Below are 26,426 nucleotides of genomic sequence, written 5' to 3' on the forward strand. Positions count from 1 at the left end.
ATCCAAACATTCCATCAGCTATACGCCCAGTACCCCACGGAGAAGGACTGCCGGTTCCTGATGCACCAGAATCATTCTCACTTGAGTCAGATGAGGAAGAGGAAGAGGATGAAACTTCTGATCCTGAACCATCAATGTCACAGGACCCACATTTTCTCCCATCCTCCTCCTCTGAACCACACCTCATAACACAAGGTGAACTGAATGACCTTGTCAGGGATTTGGAACTACCCAAGAGTAAGGCAGAGCTGTTGGGCTCCAGACTACAGCAGTGGAATCTCCTGGCAGGCTATCAGGGCAAATGGAGCCCATCAATGCTTGCAGACTATTGCTGGACAGTGACAAGAGATGCTCCGTTTAATGAATACAAGAGACAAGCCAGAAGCGCCGAGTAGACACTGAATAGGACTAAACTATGTACATAATAGTTTTTTGCCTTTTGTTTCATAATAAATTTTATTTATATAACCCTTTTGCTGATTTTTAAAGTGTTACATAAACAGGACAGGTGAAATATTATCATGTAAAGCAACCATAAACACATGAAAGACCTAGGTTTACAATTTATGATTAAAACTCTGCTATCTACACAATATACATAGACATAAAATGTAAAAACTTAAATATCTTAGAAACAGTAGCCAATCAGTTGTTTTAATTGTCATATTTGAATTCAGCACATCAAAATACATAATAAATATCAAATTTTATCTCTGAAGCAGACGACTTCTCAAAAATTGTAGACCAGTGTTATCTGACTTTGGAAACTGGGACCTTATAAATAGTACCAAATAGTGAGAGTCTTGGCAACACTGCAAAAAGGATTAGTCAAAGTTTGCCTCCTTTGTACCACATACTGGTTGTCTTCATTATAGATTTTGCTTTCCACTTCCAGCAGTTTCTGAAGGTGCAGCATGTAGAGAAATCTGTATGTATATCTGGACATTACTTGAGGCATTACAAAAAAAATGTTCCATGAGCATGGGGAAATGTCATATTGTAGTGCACTGACCTTTGGCTTTTTATTTGTAGTATTTCAGGATTGCTTTTTCAAATCTCCTTTTCAAATGCTATAGAGAAATAAAGTTTCTTCTTTGAGTAATGTCCCAGTGAGTGCTCCACTTCAGGAGATTGTGTGCCTGTGTGCCTCTAGGAGAATTTTGACAGCAGTACCCAGTTGGGCCACACATGCACTTGCCCCGTCTTGTGCCTGTAGCTGCGGTTAATTAGATTTTGTGGCCAACACCCACTCAGTTCCTTCTTAAACACCCTTGGTCCTAGTTGGAGCTCCGGCAGTGCCTCTGCACGACTTACCTTTAGATATAAGATTAGCAATATAGTGCAGTGGATAGAATAGTTAGTTAGAATTTGTTCCCTTTTTTCTCCCCGTTAAAATATATATATCTTATTTTTATTTTTACATTTCATTCACCCCTCTTGGGAACAATTTTACCTGAGAATGCCCAGGTTTCCTGGCTTTAAATGTTGCCTCTCCTGCTGAGAGGCAATTGCAGTCTCACGCCTTGGCTACACTGGCGCTTTACAGCGCTGCAACTTTCTCGCTCAGGGGTGTGAAAAAACACACCCCTGAGCGCAGCAAGTTACAGCGCTGCAAAGCTCCAGTGTAAACAGTGCCCCAGCGCTGGGAGTGCGGCTCCCAGCGCTGCAAGCAAATCCCCACGGGGAGGTGGAGTACCCGCAGGGCTGGGAGAGCTCTCTCCCAGTGCTGGCGCTGCGACCACACTCGCACTTCAAAGCGCTGCCGCGGGAGCGCTCCTGCGGCAGTGCTTTGGAGTTTCAAGTGTAGCCAAGCCCTCAGACAGACATTCCCAGTGTGTCCACTGCTTGGAGGGTAATACATGTACATCAGAAGTGTTTCCATTGCCACAATCTTAAGGCCCATGCCTTAAGCAGGAAAGCGAGGGACCTTAGACTTGAATGATTCCTTATGGAGAAATCTCTCTGCCCAGCCTCTGATCTGGGACCACAAACGCCTCCTGGTCATTGGTTGCCTACTTCAATTTCTGACAGACCTTCCCCACTGACTCTGCATGGGAGGGACCTGTCTCCCAGGAAAAGGGCAAAGAAGAGAGCTACCACTTCTCCTACAAAGGGAGCCTCCAAAAAGAAGTGTTCTTCAACTTTCTCCACATCCTCAGTACTGACTGTGCTGCAACTAAGTATCTATGGGTCGGTTAGATCTTCTGATACAGCTGATACCACTAAAGCCAAAGACCCAAAGTGAGCAGGCTCTCAGAAGGACAGCAGAGACAAGACTGCCCCTTCTACTATATAGCACTGACTGCAGCAGCTAAACACTCAGTACTGAACACCTCTGGAAGTGCGTCAGCTTATGGCACCATCTTCTGGCTCTCTGGCACATAGCGCAGAGACAGTGGTACCAAAGTCTATTTTACCTCCTTTGGTACAGACAGCCTCGGCACTGGTCTTACCAGTGCCACAACAACTCCCAGTTCCACAATAATTATTGCCAATGCCATCTTCAGTACTGAGATCTCTTGGAATACAGCAGTTTCTTTGACGTAAGGACCTAGTAGTTGCTGCAGCATGAGAATCGCCTCTTCTCGGTACCAATATAGCATCGGTACATTCAGCACTGTTACACACACCAACAAACAGATCTTCCCCTCCTTTTTCTAGTGAGGAAGGCAACGATCAGAAAGGAGATGTTTATTCTTCACACCATTCTTCACCCATCCAGGGAATCATCAGACCAGATCTAAAGGAACAGCCGGGGCACTGTTCCAGAGATGACACTCAGGGGTGCTATGGGTATCCATGGATGCCACCACCAATGCCATTCCCACCACAGTGACCATATTGGTACCTGTGGGCAATATATAGGCAACATTATTCCACGCCTCCCAGTATCTCCAGGGAAAGACAGAGAAGCTCCACATCGGCATTAGAGTCGGGACTCTGTGAATCCTCTGAGGAGACTTTTGAGGAAACGGAAGAGGCTCTAGACCAGGATGTCACTCCTGCAACTAACACTTCCTCCTCTTCAGCCAGTTTGTTTACTTTTGCACAGCCACCCGCAGCATCCAGTGGCCGTGGTTTGCTGTTCCTGGCCAATGGGAGCTGCAGGAAGTGGCAGCCAGTACGACTCTCAGGGCCAGTCTTACTATGAGGCCAGCTGAGGCGGCTACCTCGGATGCCAGACTGTGGGGGTGGGGCTCAAAGGACGCTCCCATTCCCCCTTGCTTGGGTCAAAACTTTGAAAGGTCTCAATTCTGCCTCCTTCCTGTTCTACTCCTCTCATGGTACTGCTCTGCTACCTACCCCAATAAAGGAGAACTAACAACTTAAAGTGCCTTGTTCAAAAATTTTAAGTATCACTTAACTTTCAAATGCCTGAAGCCATGGCCTCTCCACTTTGTCACCATTGGGGATTTCACGCCAGTAATGTGTTGGATGGAAACTTCTATTTTCATTGTCTTTGGGGAACATGAAGTTTTTCACTTGCTATGGCCCATGCAATACAAGGAAGTCCCTCAGGCTACTGCTAAAGTGGATCCACAGTCCTGGATCATCTAGACTTAAGGAACTAAACTCAGCAGCAGCTGTTTCTTGCGCCTCCACCACACTCTTCTCTGATCTACACTTTTCTTCAGGAATGCTCATGGTTACATCCATCTGAGATGGAGATATGGATGCTGCAGTAGCTACCAGGTCACCTGCACTCTGATTAACTGGAAGATCAGGCATCTCCTCACCACTCACATCCTCACTGGGGCCGGAAGGCTCACTGTGAACATTTGTGTCTATGTATCTCAGGAGAGCTCCTTCCTGCTTAGATAGAAAAGCTTCCTTTGCTTGCTTTCTTCTTCTGAATGCTGCCCCAGAGGGGCATTTTCTTCTTTCACTCATGACTGCTGTTCTGTGCCCACTATAGTGGCTCTCAACGCTCAGTTGAAGTGGACAAATAAGCAGGCTGGTAGCAGGGCCTGAGTGAGGGAAGATATCAGCATTTTAAGGGCCTAACTGGCTCCTACTACTTCAGTTGAATGCCTGTTCTCCTCAAGTGGGTTCAGGGAAGCAGCAGGAAACAGGAAGCTCCCTGAGAAGCTGGTGTTAATCAGTCCAGGCTCCTGGGGGTGTGAGAGAGTTACATAAGAGGCTCCTCCTCCTTTCTCTCCCTGCAGCTCCTGCTGCTTTCTGTTATTCCCTCTCACTTTTAATCCTGCCTGCCTGTTACGTCTCTTGTGTCCTCCTTCCTCCAGCACAGCACTCCACCATCGAGAGCAGGGAAAATACATATGCACCAGCAGCAGACACAATTTTCTACACCCCACCCCACCCCACAGTCTGGCACCTGAGGCAACCGCCTCAGTTCGCCTCATGACTCTGTAAGGTTCTGTGGAGACTCCCTGTACAGCCTCTCCACTTTCTTCTTCTTGCCTGGTGGTACTGTTGCATTTTCCGTCTTTCTTCGGGGCTTTCTTAGGTATATATTATCCTAAGCGCTAAAGGAATGATTTCACCCTTAGCAGACTTTGAGATATATATATTTTAGCATTTGAGCTGTGGGATTTTAGACTGTGACACCTTTGTGGAATGGTTTATGAGCATTTACCCAAAAAGCAAAAAAATTAAATAGCATTCGTTATGTGGAAGGTCTTGTGTAGTGTTCTTGTTCATAGGTATCGTTTTCCTTCCCTGGGATTGCATGTTGGTTCAAGTGAACAGTCTTTATGAAGCACTTTTTTGTATAACCTTTTGTCTTATATGTTAAAACAGTGCTATTTGTTTCCACCATAAAACTTTGTGGCATTTACAAATAAGGTAGTGTATCAGAGTTAACTGTACATGTTTTGATTAACTACCTAATTTAAAAATCTGTTATGACAATAAGTGAATATTTTCTTGTTGTCCGTATCTGAAGATATACATCAGTTGTCCTACTTGGATATGCCATCATTCCAAAATAAATTGCTATAATAAACAGATGCTGCTGATAGCAAACGAAATCTCAATGAAATAAAAATGTAATTTTGTCAAATTGCAAGCAGTTTGTTTCTGAGTGTCCCATTGATGTTGCTATATATTTTTAGAATTCCACATTCACGTGTTCTATATTATAAAAAGGAACTATTTGTCATAGTATTTACAGTGGCTTCTTGTCATAAACAGATGGTTAAGGGTTAATGCCTCTTGTACCTGTAAAGAGTTAAAAAGTTCACCTAGCCTAGCTAACACTTGACCACAGGAACCAATGGGGGAACAAGATGTTTCAAAAGGAAGGAGGGAAGTTTTTGCTTTGTTTAGAGTTTCAGTTTCAGCCGGAGTGAAAAATATCAAGGAACCAGCCTCTTACCAGAGTAGTAAGTTTTAGAAAGGAATAAATAGGTTCATGTTTATTTCTTGTAACCTGTCTTATGCAATTAGAGGTAGAATCAAATTGGGTATTTTTTTGTGTAACTAAATTTGTGCCCAGGGGAACATCCTCTGTGTTTTGAATCTGTTATCTGTGAGAGTAGCTGGTATGCTAATCTCTCCCAGAGGGTTTTCTTTTACCTTTCTTTTCTTTAATTAAAAGCCTTTTTCTTAATACCTGATTGATTTTTCCTTGTTTCTAGGTCCAAGGGGATTGGATCTGGACTCACCAGGGATTGGTGGGAGAAAGGAGGGGGGATGGTTAATTTCTCCTTGTTTTAAGATCTAAGGGATTGGATCTGGACTCACCAGGGAATTAGAGAAGGAGTCTCTCAAGGCTACCCAGGGAGGGGAAGGTTTTGGGGGGAAAGGGAGTGATCCAGACATTGAAAATTCTGGATGGTGGCAGTGATACCAGATCTAAGCTAGTAATTAAGCTTAGAAGTGTCCATGCAGGTCCCCACATCTGTACCCTAAAGTTCAGAATGGGGAAGGAACCTTGACACTTCTTAATGTTAATACTGATTTAAAAGAGATTTTGTTTTTGTTTTCAATTTTCTAAGCTTGATTTTTAATTTCATATTCATAAATTCAATATTTCCTCCTTATCAATCAATACAGAAGTTGTGATATCAATTCTCTCCTGGATAGAATAGTCCAGAATGTACTGCTGTCTTTTCTCTGTCCAGGCTTGGTTATAATTTTGACCTATTTTATTGTAATGTCATGCCCTTAATTATATGTCAAAGTCCACAAGGGAACATTCTTGTTTAAACAAAAATACAGAAGTAAATTAACCTGTTGATTTTTGTTTTGTTTCATAATTTCAAAATAGGATCCAAATGAAGATACAGAATGGAATGACATATTAAGAGATTTTGGAATTTTACCTCCAAAAGATGAGTCAAAAGATGAAACTGAAGAAATGGTTTTATGTTTACAGAAAGAAGCAGAGGGCAAGTAAAGTTTAAAATGTATGCTCTTAATATAGCAAAGTATGAAGATCTGAGGACTCTTCAGAAACATTTATCATGAACAAAAGTTCTAACGTAATTCCACTCTTAAAAATAGAATACTTTGATTATTTTATTTGGTTGTGTTTTTTAATTTTTAATTTTCATTTATTTGTTTGTTTATTTTGTTCAGTGCAATATACTTGTAAAATAACAGAATAATAGCACAATAAAATATATAGATGTGCTAATGACAAATATTACTGTACATGGTATGTAAAAAGACAAATCAGCAATTCACTATTGGACAAAGAAAACCTACTTTCGGATTTTACCACACAGGGTGGTTGACGTAAGCAATATTAACGTTCAAACAAACTACTGATCAGTTATCTACCCACACAGGCTGGTAAGAATAAAGGGGATCAAATCAGAAAATCAGTCTTCAGAAGGAAAATGTGTCTCAGAAAATTATCTTCTTGGAACTGCTTTCCAGTACTTCAAATTCCCCATGTGTTTTGTGTATCCCACACTGCAAAACAAATTTTTACACAGTGTATGTGACCCAAAATAATAAGGGCAAAGTTTTCAAGAGACCTCTGGATTTGTGTCCACTGCTTGGCACATCAAATATTTTCATTCCCTATTACTTTGGGGCCTAGTTTGCATGCCCACATCTATCATGCAAATGCTTACACATATGTTTAACTATGTGCCAGGAGGTTCAATAAGACTACTCGTTGTGCTGAGTTAAACACATTTTAGTATTTGCAGGATTGGGGCCTAGGTATTTACGCTTATCTAGTCAGCATGTGCACTAAAAGCAAAGATTTAGAGTGCCTCAAAACATCCATGTGCACAACTGCTAGTGCCGATTTAGAGACTACAGGCTCTATTCTGCCCTCTTCCTCAGCCCTGTTTGATGTAGGTTTTGGGGGGCTGTCAGGAAGCTATTTACAGTTCCCTGATTCTGTGCCAGCTATTCCTAGCATGAGTTAAAGCAGTCTAGGGATCTTATCTCAGTGGAGTCAAGTATCAGAGGGTAGCCGTGTTAGTCTGGATCTGTAAAAGCAGCAAAGAATCCTGTGGGAATTTTGCTCCAAAACGTTTTGCTCCAAAACGTCTGTTAGTCTATAAGGTGCCACAGGATTCTTTGCTGCTATCTCAGTGGAGGATTCGTGGAGTGGAGCAGAATTATGTCATGCCCCTGCCTCGTTCCCACTCTGCCTCCTCCAACTCCCAGCATGCCCTTTACATTGGTGGCGAGGATGCAGATAGTGTAAGAGCTAGCTCAAGTTGCTTTATGACACTGGGAGTTTCCCCTGTTGTAAGGGGAATTCTCTGTTGTTCGCTTCTGGCCTAAATCCAAAGACTTTACATTACCAGAAAGATGCAAAATGGCTGGAACAAAATGGGAAATCTGAGGCTCCTATGAAAATTTAACCCCAGTACAGACATAGTTAAATCCACAATTTACCATGTTATGTTGTGTCATGCTGTCTGAGAGCAACATAATATGAAAATGACAAAGCATATAAAGTAACTGATAGCTACTCAAACTTCAGTTATTTTTCTCTTTCTTGCCCAAGGTTGCTCCAGTGTTGACCAAATTTATAGGTGAGACCTGAGATGTTTTTCAAACTGATATTGCTTTCCTGCCTGCATCAAAAAATTCTGCACATAACAATATTGAAATGTACATAGCTTTTTAGTTTACAAAAGCTGACTAATTATTTGGCTTGTTTTTTTAGTGAAACCATTTGAAAGAATGACTCTTAAAGAACTAAATGAAGCTGAAGATGACTTTGATGAGGATGATATGAAAGCTCTTGAAATGTATAGGTACAGTAAGATGTTTCTTGCCATATTCACAGTACATATTGTTATTTAGGGTGTTTCACAGATATGGGATAAAGAAAAATTCCGTTCCCCCCCAAACTGAAAGGAAGAAAACCTACCTACATAGTTATGTATTTGAAAATTAAATATTCAGCTAAAAATTAATGCTATTAATTAGAAAAATATTACTTTACCGTCTGGATGGTATTGGTTTGCAGATAGAGTAAATGATTTAAAGATACATTTTTCTTTATTGCCGGGATATGTGTAGTGTATTTATAATTAAAGATTCAGTGGTACAGTATTTCATTCACACACTGTAATTACTACTTTAGAACCCTTAGCACACATAGACAGTGCATACTATTTAGTATTTGTAAAAGATTTTTAGTACATCTGTTGTTGGTCCCATATATGCAGAACCTTCTTTTTTTGCCCCTTATCTAGTACCCATTCTATTTGGTTTCCTATTTCTTAATTCAGAAGGATGGCTTTATCTAACTAATAAATTGTAAATAGCATTACCATGTTGCAGTACAGTGAACCCTACATGGTGTTTTGTAATAAACAAATTGATGTTGAGGGGTTCTTGGGAATTAAAACGGGCAAGGTGGGGGTTAGAGGCGAACCAGCCAGCTAGTTTCTCTAAGCTTTGTTGTGCTGATGCGTTCCATACTTCTCGGGAGCGTTTAGAAGAGAGAGAGCTTTGTAGGATTTCTAGGTTAAAAATTAGCTGTGCCGGGATATATTGGCGGTGATAATTAAGGAGACCTAATAGCTGCTGAAGCTCTCGTTTATTTTGTGGAGGGGCTTCTGTCCAAGGGTCTAATACACTGGCTGGGGCTTGGGTGTGAGTGGTGGGAGTGAATTGGAGTCCCAAGAATGAGAATTGCTGGCTGGCCTGCAGGTGGCTCTTTGTTTTGTTAATTTGCCACCCATCTGCTTCTAATGCATCAATTATCATTTGGGTGGTACTTTGAACTGCTTGTGGATTGGGCCCACAAATGACAATGTCATCTACATAGGTTAGCACATACACATCCTGTAGGGGTTTTACCTTTTGTAATGTGATGTTGAGATGGGACGATGCAAGTGCAGGAGAATTACAGAACCCCTGTGGGCAAACTTTCCATTTATATTGGACTCCCTTAAAAGCAAAGTTTAAGATTCCTTGTGTGTCCTGGAGTGGGATTTGGTAAAACATATCTTTTAAATCAAGCGTACATGCCCACTGATTACTTGCATCGCTTAGTTGCCGCTGTATTTCGGGAATGGTGGCAGAGCTGGAAAATGCGATAGGCTTTACACGGCTGTTAGCTTGTCTGTAATCAATGACAAGGCGATATTTAGAGGGATCGCCGGCCTTGGGAATACCCCAGCCGGCGGACAGAAAGGTGGATGCAGTGACCCTTTCTATTTTTTTTTCTTCTAGAAGCTGAGTGAGCAAAGCTTCAATAAGGGGAAGCCCTTCGGATTTTGTGGGAATAGGGGAAAATTTCCATGGCTGGGAGTTAACTACTTCGGGGGTATAGGGGGAATGATTGCCTACGGTTATAGGGAGGGCTTGCAGAATTTGATCATGCAGTTTAAATTTTTTAATATCTGAGACACCTAGCAGATTTTTTGATCCCAACAAGGCTTTTATTTTTCTTAGGTATTTTCCGTGGGCAATTTTAACCCAAACCACGGGTTTTTCTTGTACTGCATTGAGACCTTGAACAAACATAAAGGAGCCAGTAGGACAGTGGGAAACGTTGGGCTCAATAACGCTAACTTGAGCTCCAGTGTCTAATAAAAAGGAAGTGGGGGTGTCACCGTTAACTAACAGGGTGGCGTATGGGCGTTCATCGGTGGGATCTTTAATTTAGGCCGGGCAGCATCCGGCCCCTATTCGTTTTTTGTCCTAACATAGTCCTCCCAATTTTTCCAGCCTAGCTGTTCGGCTACATTTTGCTGCTCTTGGTTTGACATTTTACGCAGGGCTTCTTTGGGGATCCCTTAGTTAAGAAGGAAGCCGAATAGTGCCCGTTCAGCTTTAGTTTGCTCAGGATATTTTGAGGGATTAAACTGACTTTTTGGAGGGTTTTTTTGGTGGTGAATCAACTGGGAGAACAACAGGCGGGAGTGGCAGTAACAACTTAATTTTACTAACCACTTCAAATAATGTTAAGATGGGTCTGCGAACGACCGCATGCAAGTGCAGCATGGCACCGGTGTCAGCTCCAGGGGCAGCTTCTAATGCCAAATTAACCGCCTCTGCTGAGACAGGAATTTGGGTGGGATCAGTAACGTGTATAAAGGATGTGGCCACCAATTGCTGTTGAATAGTTAAATTAAGTGGATTTTGTATTGGATCCCACAGGGCTATGGAAGCTCCTGCAATTGCCCATATTAGATCGTGTGGAGTAACTAAAGTTCCCAGAGGGATATATAATCCTTTAAAACTGCCTTTCATTGCTAAAATGGCAGCTGCCGGGGTGGTAAGTGGCCAAATGCGATTATTTAATAAAGCGTGACCCGGGAAGCCTCATGCCCAATTGGCCGTTTTGGCTAAGGTGCCGGCCTCCTCGCGGTCCACCAATTCTGCTCCGTGTTCTAAGGCTAGCCGCCCGACCCAAACCATGGGTGCCTCGTCGGCTTTTCGTTGCGTTTCCTTTAAAAACTCTTTAAGTTCGGCCTTAGTACGTGTTCGCAGTTCAGTAACCTGCGTGGTGTTGCCTGTTTGTGCATTTATTTTAGTTTTAGTTATTGCAATAGGCAAAGCTTCTGCTACGGTTTCAGATTCTGCTAATTCTGGGGCTGTTGGCAGAGCTGGATACAGAGGAGTTTTAGGAGCTTCATATGGGGGTGGCAAAATTTTCAGAGAGGGACTTGGGATGGGGTAATGATGGGCTCTACCTTTTCTGTCTTCTTCTCATTATTACCTTTAGGAGAGCCTGGGGCTGCGTGTTTAGCTGCAAACATTGTGCCTCCATGGAGGACAGAACACAGATCGAGGGCCTTGCATATCATGCTAAACAGGACGGTGGAAACATCCTCAGATTTATATTCATCGGGTCACAATTTTTTGGTTTTCTTAATCAAATTTAATTCTTTTATCATTTGGCATAATAATTTATGTGCCAGATCAGCAGGTATTACCTGACGTGGGGGAATTAATTTGGAAACAGTGCCTCCAGATTTTTTAACAATGCAGCTACATTCTCTCCAAAGTTGAGAGGGATCTGCAGCACCGAGGTTTTCCACAGTCTCCGTGCACTGAGGCTGCAGGGAACAATCGGCTGGCTGACTCCTAAAGCTCGGGTGGCACCGAAGGAGGCATCCCATATCTGCCAGGGTTAATGGTACAGTATAACCTTTTAGAGTTTTGCCCGAGCCAAGAGAACAGATCCATTCTATTTTTGGATTAGTCGAATTTTGGCTAGTAAGAAGGTGAAACTGCAAATGTTGAAACTGTTCAGTTTCATTATCTGCGTGATCTGCAGTGTGCCACGGGCATGTCCCAACCTCCGTGCATCCTGTTCGTGACGCCATGTAGATTGCCACGTACTTTTAGGGGCGAAAGAAAAATGCAGAGCTGTTATTTACCAGGCTGCACGTGGCAATAGACTGTATAGGTAAGAGATGCAAGGAGGGTCTGGGTCATGATGCAAACTGCAGGCACACACACAACTAAAATTAATTAATTAAAAGTTTTATTGGGGATAGTTACAAGGGGTAGGGGAGCAGCGTATGATTAGCTAATAGGGTTAATGGAACTTAAAACATACAATGGCTAAAGTATTTACTATTAAACAATATTTATAAACAAAAATGCAGTAAACAATATTTATAAACACGGATGCAGCATTTAGTAATAACCAATACTCACGAATACAAACCAACTCATAACGACCGGCAAACGTAGAAACTCTGCTTAAAACACGTGAGCTGAGAGAGGCTTCGAGGTGATCAGGCTCGGTTACGGGTGTGCACAAGGTACACAGGATTTGTTTTTCTTTCTCCTCTTCTGCCTGCACATGGCAGACCAGCCTAAAATACCCACTATGACATCATAGAAGTGTCATAGGGGACGGGGCCCAAAAACTGTGTGTGTTCGTTTCTGATTGGTACAAGCAAAGTTTACACCAAGTAGGGGAGCAGGTGCCTGAAAGTCTGGCTTCGCCCCCAAAAGGTGAGGAAATGCATATAGTTCAGAATGCCTTTAACACTGACTGACAAAGGAAGAGGCCAGGGCAATACCGGTATGGGCAAGTCTTTTAGGATGCAGACAGGAACTTATCTTAACAATCTAGTACCCATTCTATTTGGTTTCCTATTTCTTAATTCAGAAGGATGGCTTTATCTAACTAATATTTTATATATACACAGTATTTATTATAAATGATTATATATAATCTCAAATCCCCAATAAACTATTAATATCATTATACAATGCTTTCTTACATACAGTATGATACAGAATCAATATGTCTAAGCACTTTGGCTTCTGGGTCAGAAAATCATAGAAGCTTACACCAAGATTTTTAGAGTATAGTCAATTTAGTCATATTGACCCCGTGTGTATAACAAGTATTTTATAACAATAATTTACAAAGTACTTTTGCCAAGATCTTTGGGTAATACTGTACAATAACTCATAAAAATACAATGTATGACATTGTCACGAGGTTGCTTGCCACTTTAAGGGGGATCTGGGCTCAGGTTATCTGCAACAAACTAATTTAAGGAGTCCATCGAGACAGTTGATTGTATAACAAGTGCTCAGCTCGGTTACAGGGGGGTGCTCACAGAGAGCGACGCTCTCTCAAGACCATCAGAAAAAATCTCCCAGAGACCACCAGCCACAAGGGGAAGGACTGTGTAACCCCTGAGACCAAAGTAAGAGATGTAATTCACATTTATTTTGGATTTAACAAAGTAGAACCAAAGCAGAGGAATTTTGTCTTACATTCATTTGAACTGTGTAGAATTCTTAAAGGGGCCTGAGAGAAGAGAAACTGAGGCAGAGATTACTTGCAACATGACACTAGTTCAGTAGGAGGCATGCCTTGCAACAGACATATACAAAATAAATGTATCAATGTGATAAAACTATCCACTTGAACTAAAAACTAGAACTGGATTTGAACTATGCCCATTATAGTATATTCCTGTACTGTTAGAACTGCTAAAATAGTAGCAATTTAGAAATACTAGACTGGTGTTGATTCCAAGTGTCTACTGCTATTTTATGATAGAAAGAATTTTAAAAGAATGTTCTCATCAGTTGTGCACCTAAATCCTTACACATCATGGTAGGAATATATTAAATTTATTTTGTTTAACACTTTTTAAAAGAAAGTCAGCTGCTGACTTAAAACAATGGCTTTGTTTATTTCAATAAATTTTAATAAAAATTGGCCCTTGGCTGTGAATTTTCTCACTTTCTACATTGTCATTATTTTTATAGATGAAGACTGCCACCTAGTGCTTTTTCATTCAATTTTTCATTACAAAATTGTGCAACAGTAAGGTATTAAACTCTGGGTTGCTTTACTCAATACATTATTTTGTTTTCAGAATCATAAAAACATTTTGACTTTTTTTTGAATTTGTGTTGCTTGCCTTGTCTTCACTGCAGTATCAATATAGACATGTAATATGTTTGTTGCTTTAACTTCCTTTTCCTTAATATTTCATATCCTTAATGTTCCTTGACTGATAGAAGTACATATAGTTTCTCACTAACTAAATGCCAGCACTGAAGCTTTCTAGCACAAAATTATTCCATTAAAACTTAAAGGCAGTCAGATATAGATTATTAAAAAAATTGGCACCACATTTCAAAAACAGTTGCCACTTTTCCAAAATGTACAACAGTATCTATCTAAAAGCAGGATGAAGTACCAAAAGTTGAAAATCATGGTTGTAATATTTCAACCATAAATGATGGTGGGTTTATTCAAAGGAACTAAGAGATACAAAATTGATATTAATGTAAAATAAATTTTAAAAAATTGTATCAAACAATTTTTGTTTCTGAAATAGGCAACAACGATTGCAAGAATGGAAAATTCCTCAGAAAACGCAAAAATATGGGGATCTGAGAGAAATTTCTGGTGAGCAATATGTGAAAGAAGTCACAAATGCTCAGAAGGATGTGTGGGTTGTAATTCATCTATACAGATCAAGGTAATGCTATGATTATATTTTTCAAAACTATTTAAGAATCTAAAACAGTTAGCAAAAAAGATATAAGATGATAAGAAAGATGATATATGCAAAATAGATTATAATGTCATTGTTTACTATATCTCCACTTGAGGGAAAAGAAATCTTATAAAATAAGATTTCTCCTCTGTTGGTCCTCCTTGCTCCATCAGTGCACTGCATAGGATTTCTTCACCTTTGTCTCACATAGAGGTAATGCAAAAGATCTTTCTTGCTAGCTACTGTTGGCAGACATGAATTGTGCTGGAGCGCAAAAGTTCCTCTGTAGCCCTCCTTCAAGATTCTTCTCTAAGGATTTTGCTGCCTTTTTCTTTCTTTCTTTCATTCTCTCCCTTCAACAGATCAGCAGTCTGGTAGGGTGAGAGTCTTTCCCGAAGGCTTTAGGAAGGTTGGGGTTTGGATTTCCCTAATTTAGCAGTTCTCCAAGGAATTCCCTAGTGGTAGCAGTAATTGCATTAAGATTCAGTGGTAAGATCTAAGGACTCCGATGCTGAACTCTGTGGGTGGGGGGGTTATTTTGTTTTTTGTGTTTTTGTTTTGTTTTTTTGAGACAGGACATGGCTTTTTTCTTAGTACATTGGGAGGCAGTTTCAACTATTCATTCAATTGCCATGAAACAAGCCTTCCTTCCAGGATCAAGGATCAGTCAAATGGAAATAAATGCTTTTAAAAATAGGGTGTGGAACCTTCCATACTGTCATAATGGCAGACTCCTTTTGCCCTAAGAATCCCAGAGAGGGGCCAAGTATCAGTGCTCAGTCTCTGTCTTCTGATCACCCATAGACTTTTCAGTTCATTACCCACAAGGCTTCAGCAGAAGTTCCCAGTCCAGGGACAGTCCAGGATGGGTTTTTTTTCTGAATTACAAAGTAAACTATGTATCTTATTTATTCTGTCTTAAAAAGAGTGGATCCAGTTCTGGACACCACAAAAAATTCTCAAGACAAAACTAAAGAAAATAGGAAAAGCAGTCTCCCTCATACACAAATGACTGGAAAAGACAGTGAACTCCAAATGATCCAACCTAGTAAAGAGGAGGGTCATCATTAGGGCATTCCAAAAGTTATACCAAGTTCAACAAAAGGCCACTAAGTTCTTCTCAATTCACAAGATTAACTTCTTCGTTCCTTCCTCTAAACCAAAACTAGTCACTGTAAAGGAAAACTCCATCTGTGTGGATGGAATAGGTGTTCCTAAAGACCAGAAGATTGACAGTTTGCTGAAGAGTGACTTTAAACCTTTCTCCATTGTCTTATTAACATCCCTGGCCTCTGAAATTGAAGCTTGCACAACTGTGTTCATCATTTGCTCATTCCACAGAGAGAGAGACCTTGTAATGATCTGGAGAGAGATTCTAAGTAAAATGAAGTTACATCAAAATAGCACTTATCTTTCTGTATAAAGCAACCTGGGATATTACCAATTTCTTAGCCAGTTTGCTCCTTTGCAATACCTAGCTTTGTCTTGAATATGGCTTTGGGCCTTATATACAGATTCTCTCTCTCGGCAACCTCATCCAAATTGGATGAGACTATTTTGAGAATCTTTCATGAGCATTTAGTATTTTTCAGGCCTAAATAGGATAGGCCAAGATTTTTAACAGAGATTGGTGATTTTAAGTGCCCAAATTGAGACATATTAAAGGAGGCTGTTTCTTTTTCCATAGGATCGATTCTCAGCACTTTCTAAAATAAAAGCCCATTTGAGATATCTCAAGTTGTTGGCTTCAACAATACCAAAGGTACTGGTGTCAGATACATAATATGTAGACAAATATGAGAAGAGAGATGAAAATATGTTTGTGTGTCAGAATTCACTACCATCTGTATTACAAAGGAAGGAAAAAACTGGGGTGTAAAGGATTCAGAAGAGTACAGTGCACATGCTATTTGAAATTTCAAATTGGTGAAATAGTTAGTAAAATCCATTAGTTTTATTAGAAGTGTCTCAATTCTCATGGAGACGCAGCTGAGGTCTAATGTTCCTGAAGTTCAGATGTATGCCTTATTGTGAAATCTGGAAGATTCATTGGAGCTCCTCTTTTTCTCTGTCAAAATTTCAACAACCAATGTTGAGAATATAAGCATTCGGAGGCAACATAAGGCTTCTATCCAACCTTCTGGTGCCAAGCTAATCATTGTTTTGAAGGCTGGAAGTATGCTAATAGTTTTGTGCTGGTAGTTCTGAGTTCACCATCACCCATCCCAGGCAGTTCTTATGGGTTAAAATACTGCATGCAGAATTGCTATAGGGTAAGTTATAGTTGTGATGTTCCCCTCTGGTATTTCTGGACCAGTGATCTGCTAGGTCACACCAATACTTGACTCTGGGAGCCAGCCTTACCTTGCTTCTCTGTGAGAACCTCCACTCCTGGGCTGCTACTTGGATTGTGCAACCAAATGACACTAGCCAATATCTCTGGTCCCAGACACAGCCCTAGGAACCTCCATCTTGCAGTGCCCAGTTATGCTTGCTGGACGCTGCAAGCTTATATAAGTTTGTCAATTTAACAAAGAAATAGATATGTACCAGGTTTGTTATCCCCAGGGGAGTCTCTGACACACTTCAAACCAAATGCACTGCTTCAAGTAGAATAATTAAACAGATTTATTAGCTACAAAGATATCTTTTAAGAGATTATACGTCATAGCATAACAGGTCAGATTTGGTCAAATGAAATAAAAGCAAAATGCATTCTAAGCTGATTTTAACACTTTCAATGCCCTTACAAATTTAGATGCTTCTCACCACAGGGTGTCTGGTTGCCCTTCAGCCAGGCTCTCCCGTTTGACCAGTGCTTCAGTCAGTTGGTGTGGTGTCTGTAGGTGTAGGTGGAAGAGTGAGAGAGCACCACAGCCAAAACGAAGATCTGGGAAATATCAGCTCCCTCCACGATTTCGGCCTCAGCCATACTACCCACAGGAGCAGTTTGACAACCAACGCCGTCGTCACCGACCTCCCAACAGGCACAGACAATCACCTGCACAAGAGACACTGTCCCAAACACCCTCTAATAAGCAGCAAATTTGAAGGTGTGGTCAAGGTCTAGAGAACCTCGTGCCTGCTCCAGTTGCTCCTACCATCTGTAACACCATCTACACACTGACAGTTTGGCAACCACCTAGCTCCATTTTTACTATCTTGGATGCTCATTACCTTAGATGGATGGGTCCTTGAAATAGTAATGGAAGGTTACTCCATCCCCTTCCTAGCTATACCATCCTGCCAACCTTCCTCCCTGTCCCTCTTCAGGCCATCTTGTGGGGGGAGGTTAGACATCTTCTTCAGCTGGGAGCCATAGAAGCAGTCCTTCCACAATACAGAGGATGCGATTTCTACTCGCAGTACTTCCTGATACAAAAGAAGTCTGGTGGTTGGTGCCACCCTAGACCTTCGCAATCTCAACAAGTTTGTCGAACTACAACATTTCAAGATGGTCAACCTATCCACCATCATCCCAGCATTGGAACAGGGGGATTGGTTCTCTGCTCTTGACCTACAGGATGCGTACTTTAATATTGCAGTACACCCTGCTCACAGACTTTTCCTGTGATTGATCGTCAGCCAGGGTCACTGTGAGGTTGCACTCTACATGATTTTATGAAAGTATGCGGATGAGTGTGAATATAATGTAAGTAAAATATGCTTCATGCAAAAGGTCTCTTGTAAGGTATCATTACAAAGTTTATAATCTACTGACTGTGGTCATCCTATTTGTATAAATGTATCACTCTTGTATCTGAAACTAGAGATATGAAATATAACTCTGAAGTCCTACTGTAGTTATGCAAAGTGTGGGCCATTAATATTGGTTTGGAATCTTGATGGCTCCCATTAACCAGAACAATTGACTGTAGATGGCTCTGTTTTACTTGTAAGTCTTCCTGTATACGTGTGTGCTGGCAAGTGGGTAATGAAGTCTTACAGTGACATGTGATCATGATACCTGAACTGGAATCCATCTTTAACCTGGTGCTTTTCCATTGAGAGGGAAGGGTGGGAACCCAGAGAGAGACACAGGATTCCCACCTTATGCAAAAGATATGTAATTGGGTGGAACAGAACGGAGTGGCCATCATGAGAAATCCCCTAGCTACCACCTGAGCTGGAACAAGGGCTGTACCAGGGGAAAGGATTATGCCCAGACTAGGAAGGCATCCCGTCTGTGAAAGAAACTTATTGAAACATCTCTGAAGGTGAGATTTTATCTGTATTCAATTTTATTACTGTACTAGGCTTAGACTTGCGTGTTTTATTTTATTTTGCATGGTAATTCACTTTGTTCTGTCTGCTATTACTTGGAACCACTTAAATCCTACTTTCTGTATTTAATAAGATCACTTTTTACATATTGATTAACCCAGAGTATGTATTAATACAGGGGGGCGGTGGGGAACAGCTGTGCATACTTCTCAACCAGTGTTATGGAGAGCGAACAATTTATGAGTTTACCCTGTATAAGCTTTATACAGAATAAAACAGATTTATTTGGGGTTTGGACCCCATTGGGAGTTGGGCATCTGAGTGTTAAAGACAGGAACACTTCTTAAGCTGCTTTCAGTTTAAGCCTACAGCTGTTAGGGGATGTGGCTCAGACCTGGGTCTGGGTTTGCAGCAGGCTAGTGGGTCTGGCTCAAACCAGGCAGGGCACTGAAGTCCCAAGCTGGGAGGGCAGAGAAAGCAGGGGCAGAAGTAGTCTTGGCACATCAGTTGGCAGTTTCCAAGGGGTTTCTGCAATCCAACCCGTCACAGTGGTGTAGTCGAGCAGGGTCTGTGCACAGCTGATTGCTTTGAGATACTGGTAATGATTTTAAGTGAGTTTTAAGCCTGGTGGCTGGAGGACAGATGACTGCCTTCTCAAAGTGCCACTGAGACTGAAGCGCTCTGAGCAGTCCACAGTACAATGACCCTCTTTAAAAACTGGGCCTTCTTATCAATTTTGAATAGTTCACACTAATGCCAGTGTAAACACTGGAATTCGTTGGCTATACTTGATGCCAATCGGGCAAGATCGTTTTTACCCCCTCACAGGTTCACAGCGATAACACAACAGGGAACCGAGGCCAATGGGAGCTTCGGGGGAGGTATCTGGAGGCGTGACAAGGGCAGCGCGTGGAGCCCTGTGTCCCCCCCAGGGGCAACACAGGGACGTGGTGAGTGGCATGGGGCCAGGGTAGGCGGCCAGGGAGTGCGCCGCTGCAGGTAAGCGGCACTGGGCTGGACCCCGAACCCCTCATGCACCCCGCCCCCCAACTCTCTGCCCTAAACCCTCTGCCTGCACCTTGGACCTATCCTGCACCCCAACCCCCCGCCCTGAGCCCCCTGCCTGCACCCTGTATCCCTTCTGCACCCCAACTCTCTGTCCTGAGCCCTCTGGCTGCACCCCACACCCCTCCTACACACCTGTCCTGAGCCCCCTGCCAAACCCCTCCTGCATCCCTCCCCCCAACTCCCTGCCCTGAGTCCCCTGCCTGCACATCGCTCCCCTCCTGCACCCAACCCCCTGCCCTGAGCCCCCACCGCACCCCACACCTCTGCCCTGAGCCCCCTCATACACCCTACACCCCTCCTCTGCCCCAATCCCTTGCCCTGAGCCGCTTCCTGCACACCGCACTCCCTCCCACTCCCCAACCTTTATGATGTTCACCTTAAAAAAATAAATAAAATCCCTGGGTGTGTACCCTAATGAAATGTGCTGCGCACGCTATGCACATGGAGCTTATATAGCAGTAATAGCCAACAGTATATGTATCATGACATTCATGTAAATATTTTAGGTTTTTATTTCAACAGCCTTTTTCCATAAGACTCCTTGTAGGAGAAGCCAGAGAAGAAAGGTGTAGTGGAAGTCCCATTATAGAGCACAGTAGAAGCATACTGACTCCATGTAAAAACTCTATTCTTGAAAGGTTATTTGTATGGATTCTAGTATTTTCTTGCATGTTTCAAACTGTTGTGTCAAAACTTTCATCAAACCTATCCAATTTTTTCTAGCATCCCACTATGCTTACTAGTTAACCAGCATCTCAGCCTGCTAGCCAGAAAGTTTCCAGAAATCAAGTTTATCAAAGCCATTGTGAACAGCTGTATTCAAAACTACCATGACAGATGTTTACCCACAATTTTTGTGTACAGAAATGGTCAGATAAAGGGCAGGTTCATTGGAGTTACTGAATGTGGAGGGACAAATCTTAAACTAGAAGGTAATATAACAAATATGTTCAAAATAATTCTAAAGTAATCTAATGTAATTAATAATCATAAATTCTTAAGATCACTTCTTGGGGTAGAACAGTCTTGTATAGTGTTTTTGTACCATAAACAGGAAATGTTATTAATTAACTGTTAACAGAAGCTTCTGCATTTCTACTGCAGCACAAATATTAGTACATGTTGATAGCTTGCAATGCTATAGATAAGGTAGGTGTGGGGGGGATGGCACCTGTGTAACAACATCTGATCTTTCCTATGGGGGAGGATTTGATCTAAAAAAGGTATACATTCCCTCTTAAGTGTGAGTCCACAACCCAGTTCCATGGGACCAGGCTACGCAGGATCCTTTTCCATATGCCCCCCATTCCACACTGGGCTGCGTGACACCTACTAGCAGAAAACCTCATTAACTATCTGATGGTCACTTGACACGCATTTTTGTCTTTTCCTAAACTATCCAAGTTCCAGTTCCATTAATATATATTCTGCAGCTATTGCAACACTATTCTATCTCTATATTGTAGGTACTTACATGGGCCCCATTACCATAATATCTGAGCAAATCACAATCTTTTTAATGTACTTATCCTCACAACACCGATTTGAGATAACAAAATACTATCATCTCCATTTTGGAGGGAGGAGACTGAGACACAGAAAGATGAAATGACTTGCTCAAGGTCACAAAGGAAGTCTGTGGGAGAGAAGGGTTGTGTTATGTGTGCAGTGGATCACTTTTGTGTGAGTAAGTCCAGGTTCCTAAAAACAATGGGAAAAACTGAACCTATTGTTTCGATTTCTTGTTCCTGTCCTTAAATATAGTTCTTGATGTTCTAACAGCACCTCTCTTTGAGACCCTTATGAGAATCTCTGTTTACTTGAACCCAGGCTCATATCCTATGAAGCACATTGGACCTCAGTTATGCAGCAGAGATCCTGGAATCATGCAGCATGGATTCTCTCTCTCATGCAGTTTAATCACTGTAGTGTTTTGTTTAACTTTTTTATGTTAAATTGAATTTTATTTATACTGCCCAAACTGCTGAACTACCCATATGCTGCACATTTTTGAACTGATGAAGATCTCCATTGTAGAACTTGTCAGGAGAAACCTGGAGGTTTTGACAGCTGTGAATGAGACAGTTAGTTCTTAGCTCCCCAGAAGACATGGGTACTAGTTTGGTTTTGAAGAAGCAGTGGAGGCTTTTGGAACCAGGGAGGGGATGCATCTGCAACTTCCCACTTTTCAGCAGGGGCAAAAGTTACTTTAAGCTTTTGGGATGGATGGAGCCTTGAAGTCCTTATTCCTCACTCAGCAACTTCCACTCCACAGTCTTTAATATCAGCAGCACAAAGGGAAGCAGTTTAAACCACTTCCTCATCATCTTCTGCTCCTACAACTTCTATTCCTGAGGGCATTCTGTGCTAAAACATTACAAATTCTGCAAATTGTATTTGTCAAATAAATGTGGAGGCTCCAGCATGGCATTGGGGAGCACAGACTACTGGCTGCACAGAGGTGGGAGATCAGTGTGCAGCTTCCCCTGGGACATGGATTCAGCAGTGGGGCTGCACCCAACCCTGACACAGTGCCAGGACTGGGCCTACCATAGAAACACTCCAAGGCCCTGATGCTCCATTTGGGAAGGCAGGCTCAGCAAGGCAGGATCCAAGTGTAGAGGGGCTTAGCGGGGGGGATCCAGGTGTGGCTTGAGAGGGTTTTGTGTGGGGCAGACTGGGTATGGCTGGCTCAAGGGGATCTGGATGCACAGGGGCTTGTTGAGGGGTTCTGGGTGCAACAGTAATGGAACTCTGCAGTGGGACTGAGGTGAAGGTGGTTGGGTTCAGCAGGTGGCATCTGGGTGTAGGGGGTATAGAGCTCAGCAGGGAAGTCTGGGTGTGGGGGGCTCAGTGGGGGTCCAGATGCTGGGGAAATGGTATTGGGGATCCAGGTGTGAGTGGGTTGTAAGGGTGGTCCAGGTGCAGCGGGAAGTGGGACTCATCAGAGGGGGTTCTGAGTGTAGGGGGGTGAGGCTTGGCATGGGAGTCTGGGTCTGAGAGAGTCTGGATGCATTGTGGTTGGGTGGATTGGGGAGCAGCTCCTTGTATAGGGATCCTTCCCCCTGCAGCTGACAAGTGACGGGTGGAGGAAGTGGGGGTGGGGGAAGCTTTCAGAGCTTCCTGCAGCGGGGGGAGAAATCTGGTGGTGGGTCTGACCTGGCCCTGGATGCCATGCAGGGGAAGAGAAAGTCCTGTTCTCAGCCCAACTGTGGCAAGCAGTTGAGCCTGGCACAAGGTAGGAGCCACCAGCTGGGTTTTCCCCAGTCCCGCCTCCTGCCCCAAAGTGATTTACCTCTCTTCCGGCTGCCTTGGGCACCCGAAACATATTGCTGGAGAGGGTCGCATAACCACTCTTGTGGCTTCCCTTTACTTCCCCATCAGAAAGTCAGTTTTCTGCAGAGAAGCAAAGAAATCTGCGGGGGACATAAATTCTGCACATCTGCAGTGGCCCAGAATTCCCCCAGGAGTATCTTCTAGTGAATAGATTTGGTATGATGCCTGATACTCCAGTCCCAGGCTTGCTTTCTAAACCTTTCCCTTTCCAGTAGGAAGACTACATAGATCATTTCTTTGCAAAATGGAGTGGAATTTCCATGGATCACTGGGTTTTAGAGAGAACCAACTTGGAGAATGTGATTCACTTCCTCTTTGTATTGAATACCAACTTCCATTTCCCCATCCAATTTTAGGGTCATGAGCAAAGATATTCTAAAGTGGCAAGTGTTTTTTGTGTTCTTTGATTTTTGGGTACACAACTTGGGACATTCTATGTGGGCCTGATTTTCCAAAAGTTCTGAGCCATCCACCCTGTGAAAATTGAACTTATTTAAGGTGTTATGTTAGGCACCTAAAGTGAGGCACCCAGAATCACTTGTCACTTTAGAGGATCATGTCTCCTGTTCATGACAGGATGCTTAAAGAAGAGATTCTCTTTGTGACTAGGAACCACAGTAGTGGTATTTTGTTAGTTTCAAGGCAAGGAGTTCTACTCCCACTATTTTCTTATTCCAAAAAGAAAAGGTAATCTGTGTCCCATCTTGGGCTTGAGACGACTAAAATATATCAAAATATTTATGGTCCAGGTAGCAACAGTAGCCTCTATCTCTGCCTTATGTGTTCAAAGCTCATTTGGGTTTCTTGTTTTAAAGAATGCACACCCATATTTCCATCAAGGATGCTTATGAGAAAATAACTTGGTTTATATGTGACAAGCAATCATGTTCACTACAGCTTTTTAGAAGGACACTATCAGTTTCAGCCACATATGAACAACTATGTTAAGGTGGACACTTCAGCTACTCAGGCACACATGAATGGGGTTAAAAAACTGATTCTTTATTCACAGTAGCTATATTCAGTTTCCTGCTTGCCTGCTACTGTAACGCATAGATTGGAGTAGTGGTTGTATGCTACTGTTTTCCCTTTATACAAATTTGTAGAGATTTTTCAGTTCTTCGAGTGATTGCTCATATGCATTCCAGTTAGGTGTGCGCACGCCGCGTGCACGTTCATCGGAAGACTTTTTTACCCTAGCAACACTCAGCGGGTCGGCTGGGCACCCGCTGGAGTGGCGCCGCTATGGCACCGTATATATATCCCAGCCTACCCGGCCACCCTTCAGTTCCTTCTTACTGCCCATGTTGGTCCTTGGAACAGTGGAGTGCGGCTTAGCTGACCTCCACCTTCCCTAGCTACTCGTAGTTTCTCGTTGTTATCATGTACATAGTTATTGTTCTTGTATATAGATAGATAGATAGGTTTAGTTGTAAGTTCGTACATTAATAGTATAGTTAGTTTAGTACTACTTAGTCGGGTTCGGGGAGTAGCCCCTTCCCCACACCCGGCGCTGGAGCTCATGCCCGGCTCACCGGCTTTCAAACCGTGCTCGGCCTGTTACAGGCCGATGCCAACAGGAGACCCACACGACTCCTGTTTAAAGTGCCTTGTAGCGAGGCGGTGTGGCTCCCCTCCCCCTCAGGGAGGGTTGAGCCCCATCAGTCATCCATGGGGACGGGGCCGCTGGGCGGAAGTCTCGCCCCTCAGAGGGTCAGGCGGCAACCCGGAAGAATAAAAGCCGGGCCCCAGCCTTCAGTTGCGGCTCGGCCACCGGCAGGAGCAGACATGCCCGCCGACCCCCGTGACTGGGAGGCTGCCCGAGGCAGAGGCAGGGACCAGGAGCTGCCAGAGCTGCCTCGGCCCTACTACGACGAGGAGCCGCCAGAACTGCCTCGGCCCTACTACGACGAGGGGCCGCCAGAACTGCCTCGCCCCTACTACGGCCCCGAGAGCCCCCAGACCGGGCTTGGCCCGCATTCCCCAAAACTTTACCGGACCTGCTGTCCAGCCCAGATTGGGAGGAACCGATGGTCCTGGACGTCCCCGGAACAGAGGCCCCGGACCAGGTAGGAGTAGAGGGGGAATTAGGAAGTAGCCCGGGGGCAGCTGACTTCAGTCAGGCTGCAGAGCTACCTTTGCCCATGTCAGTGTGTTTCGGTCAGGACCCCACTGACCACCGTTAGCGGTGACAGCAGCTACCAGCGCCCTGGGCTGGAACGCAGAGGAGTGGGCGGGCCTGCGTTCCCCCTGCCACCCATAACCAGGTGGCAGATTCCCCCCTCTTCCCAGTTGAAGAGGCTAGAGCTGCTTATAACTGTGTTTGGTGCCCCGCCCGAACCAAGGGCTGAGCCCCCTTTGACTTTGCCACAACTCTGCCCTGCTCCAAAGGGCCAGAGCTGCTTGTTACTGTGTTTGGTGCCCCGCCCGAACCAAGGGCTGGCCCCCTTTTGACTCTGCCACTGCTCTGCCCTGCTTCAAAGGGCCAGAGCTGCTTGTTATTGTGTTTGGTGCCCCGCCCGAACCAAGGGCTGGGCCCCTTTCGACTCTGCCACTGCTCTGCCCTGCTCCAAAGGGCCAGAGCTGTTGATAACTGTGTTTGGCGCCCCGCCCGAACCAAGGGCTGGGCCCCTTTTGACTTTGCCACTGCTCTGACCTGCCGAAAGGCCAGAGCGGATTGTAATTGCAGGGACGACAGTGAGGCCGGTGTGGCTCCCCTCCCCCTCAGGGAGGGTCGAGCCCCGGCGGAACCCGTCTACATGCCTCGGGGAATCGCACTTAACAGCTAAGTGCCCTATTTGCAAAGCTTTCAAGTCGCGAACTAAAATGGAGCGGGACACCAGACTAAAACAGCTCCTCATGGAGGCGGCCTTGACACCGGCACTGAGCGCCAGTCAGTCGGTAAACAGAGGCAACCCTACGGCACTGGATCGCACTGGCACGCCTAAGGACTCTCGGCACCGGCCGACACCGGCACCGAAGACAACTCCGCGTTGCTCCCTCTCCCCGAGCTCGAAGAAAGCCAAGACCTCTGCTGCCTTGGCTCCAACTACGCCGCAGCCAGAGAGCGCGCCCAGTTCGGACTGCCCGGCACCGATACCCGCCGCGGCACCGACTAAATCAGCACCGTTGATTCCGGTCTCACAAGGGCCATTGAGTCCGGCGCCTCATTGCTCCCTGGTGCGTGCCGCGGTAGAGCTCACCATGCTATCCACACCAGAGGTGTATTTGGCGGCGAGAGACTTAATCGCCTTGACGGACTCGGCACTGCCTCTACCCCTGGCACCGCCGGTGCGGGTAGTCCAATCTCGGGGCAAGCCGACCCTGCCTAGACCACCGTCCGTCGGCACAGCGGACCGGCACCACTCAAGATTGCGGTCCCATAGACGCTCCAGGTCAAGACGACGCTCGCGCTCT

At 43.9% G+C, this 26,426-nt stretch overlaps 1 protein-coding gene across 1 annotated transcript in view; it reads left to right on the top strand.

The window, feature by feature from the left end:
- PDCL2 (phosducin like 2) overlaps positions 1 to 26,426 on the top strand; it is a 44,215-nt gene that overhangs the window by 7,312 nt on the left and 10,477 nt on the right. Inside the window, exons 2-5 of the mRNA XM_050948135.1 lie at positions 6,233 to 6,353; positions 8,102 to 8,192; positions 14,220 to 14,363; positions 20,397 to 20,605. Coding sequence (XP_050804092.1) covers positions 6,233 to 6,353; positions 8,102 to 8,192; positions 14,220 to 14,363; positions 20,397 to 20,605 — 565 coding nt within the window. The remainder of the gene's footprint in view (positions 1 to 6,232; positions 6,354 to 8,101; positions 8,193 to 14,219; positions 14,364 to 20,396; positions 20,606 to 26,426) is intronic.

The sequence above is a fragment of the Gopherus flavomarginatus genome, chromosome 3, assembly GCF_025201925.1.
Source record: "Gopherus flavomarginatus isolate rGopFla2 chromosome 3, rGopFla2.mat.asm, whole genome shotgun sequence".
In the NCBI taxonomy this organism is placed as follows: Eukaryota; Metazoa; Chordata; order Testudines; family Testudinidae; genus Gopherus; species Gopherus flavomarginatus.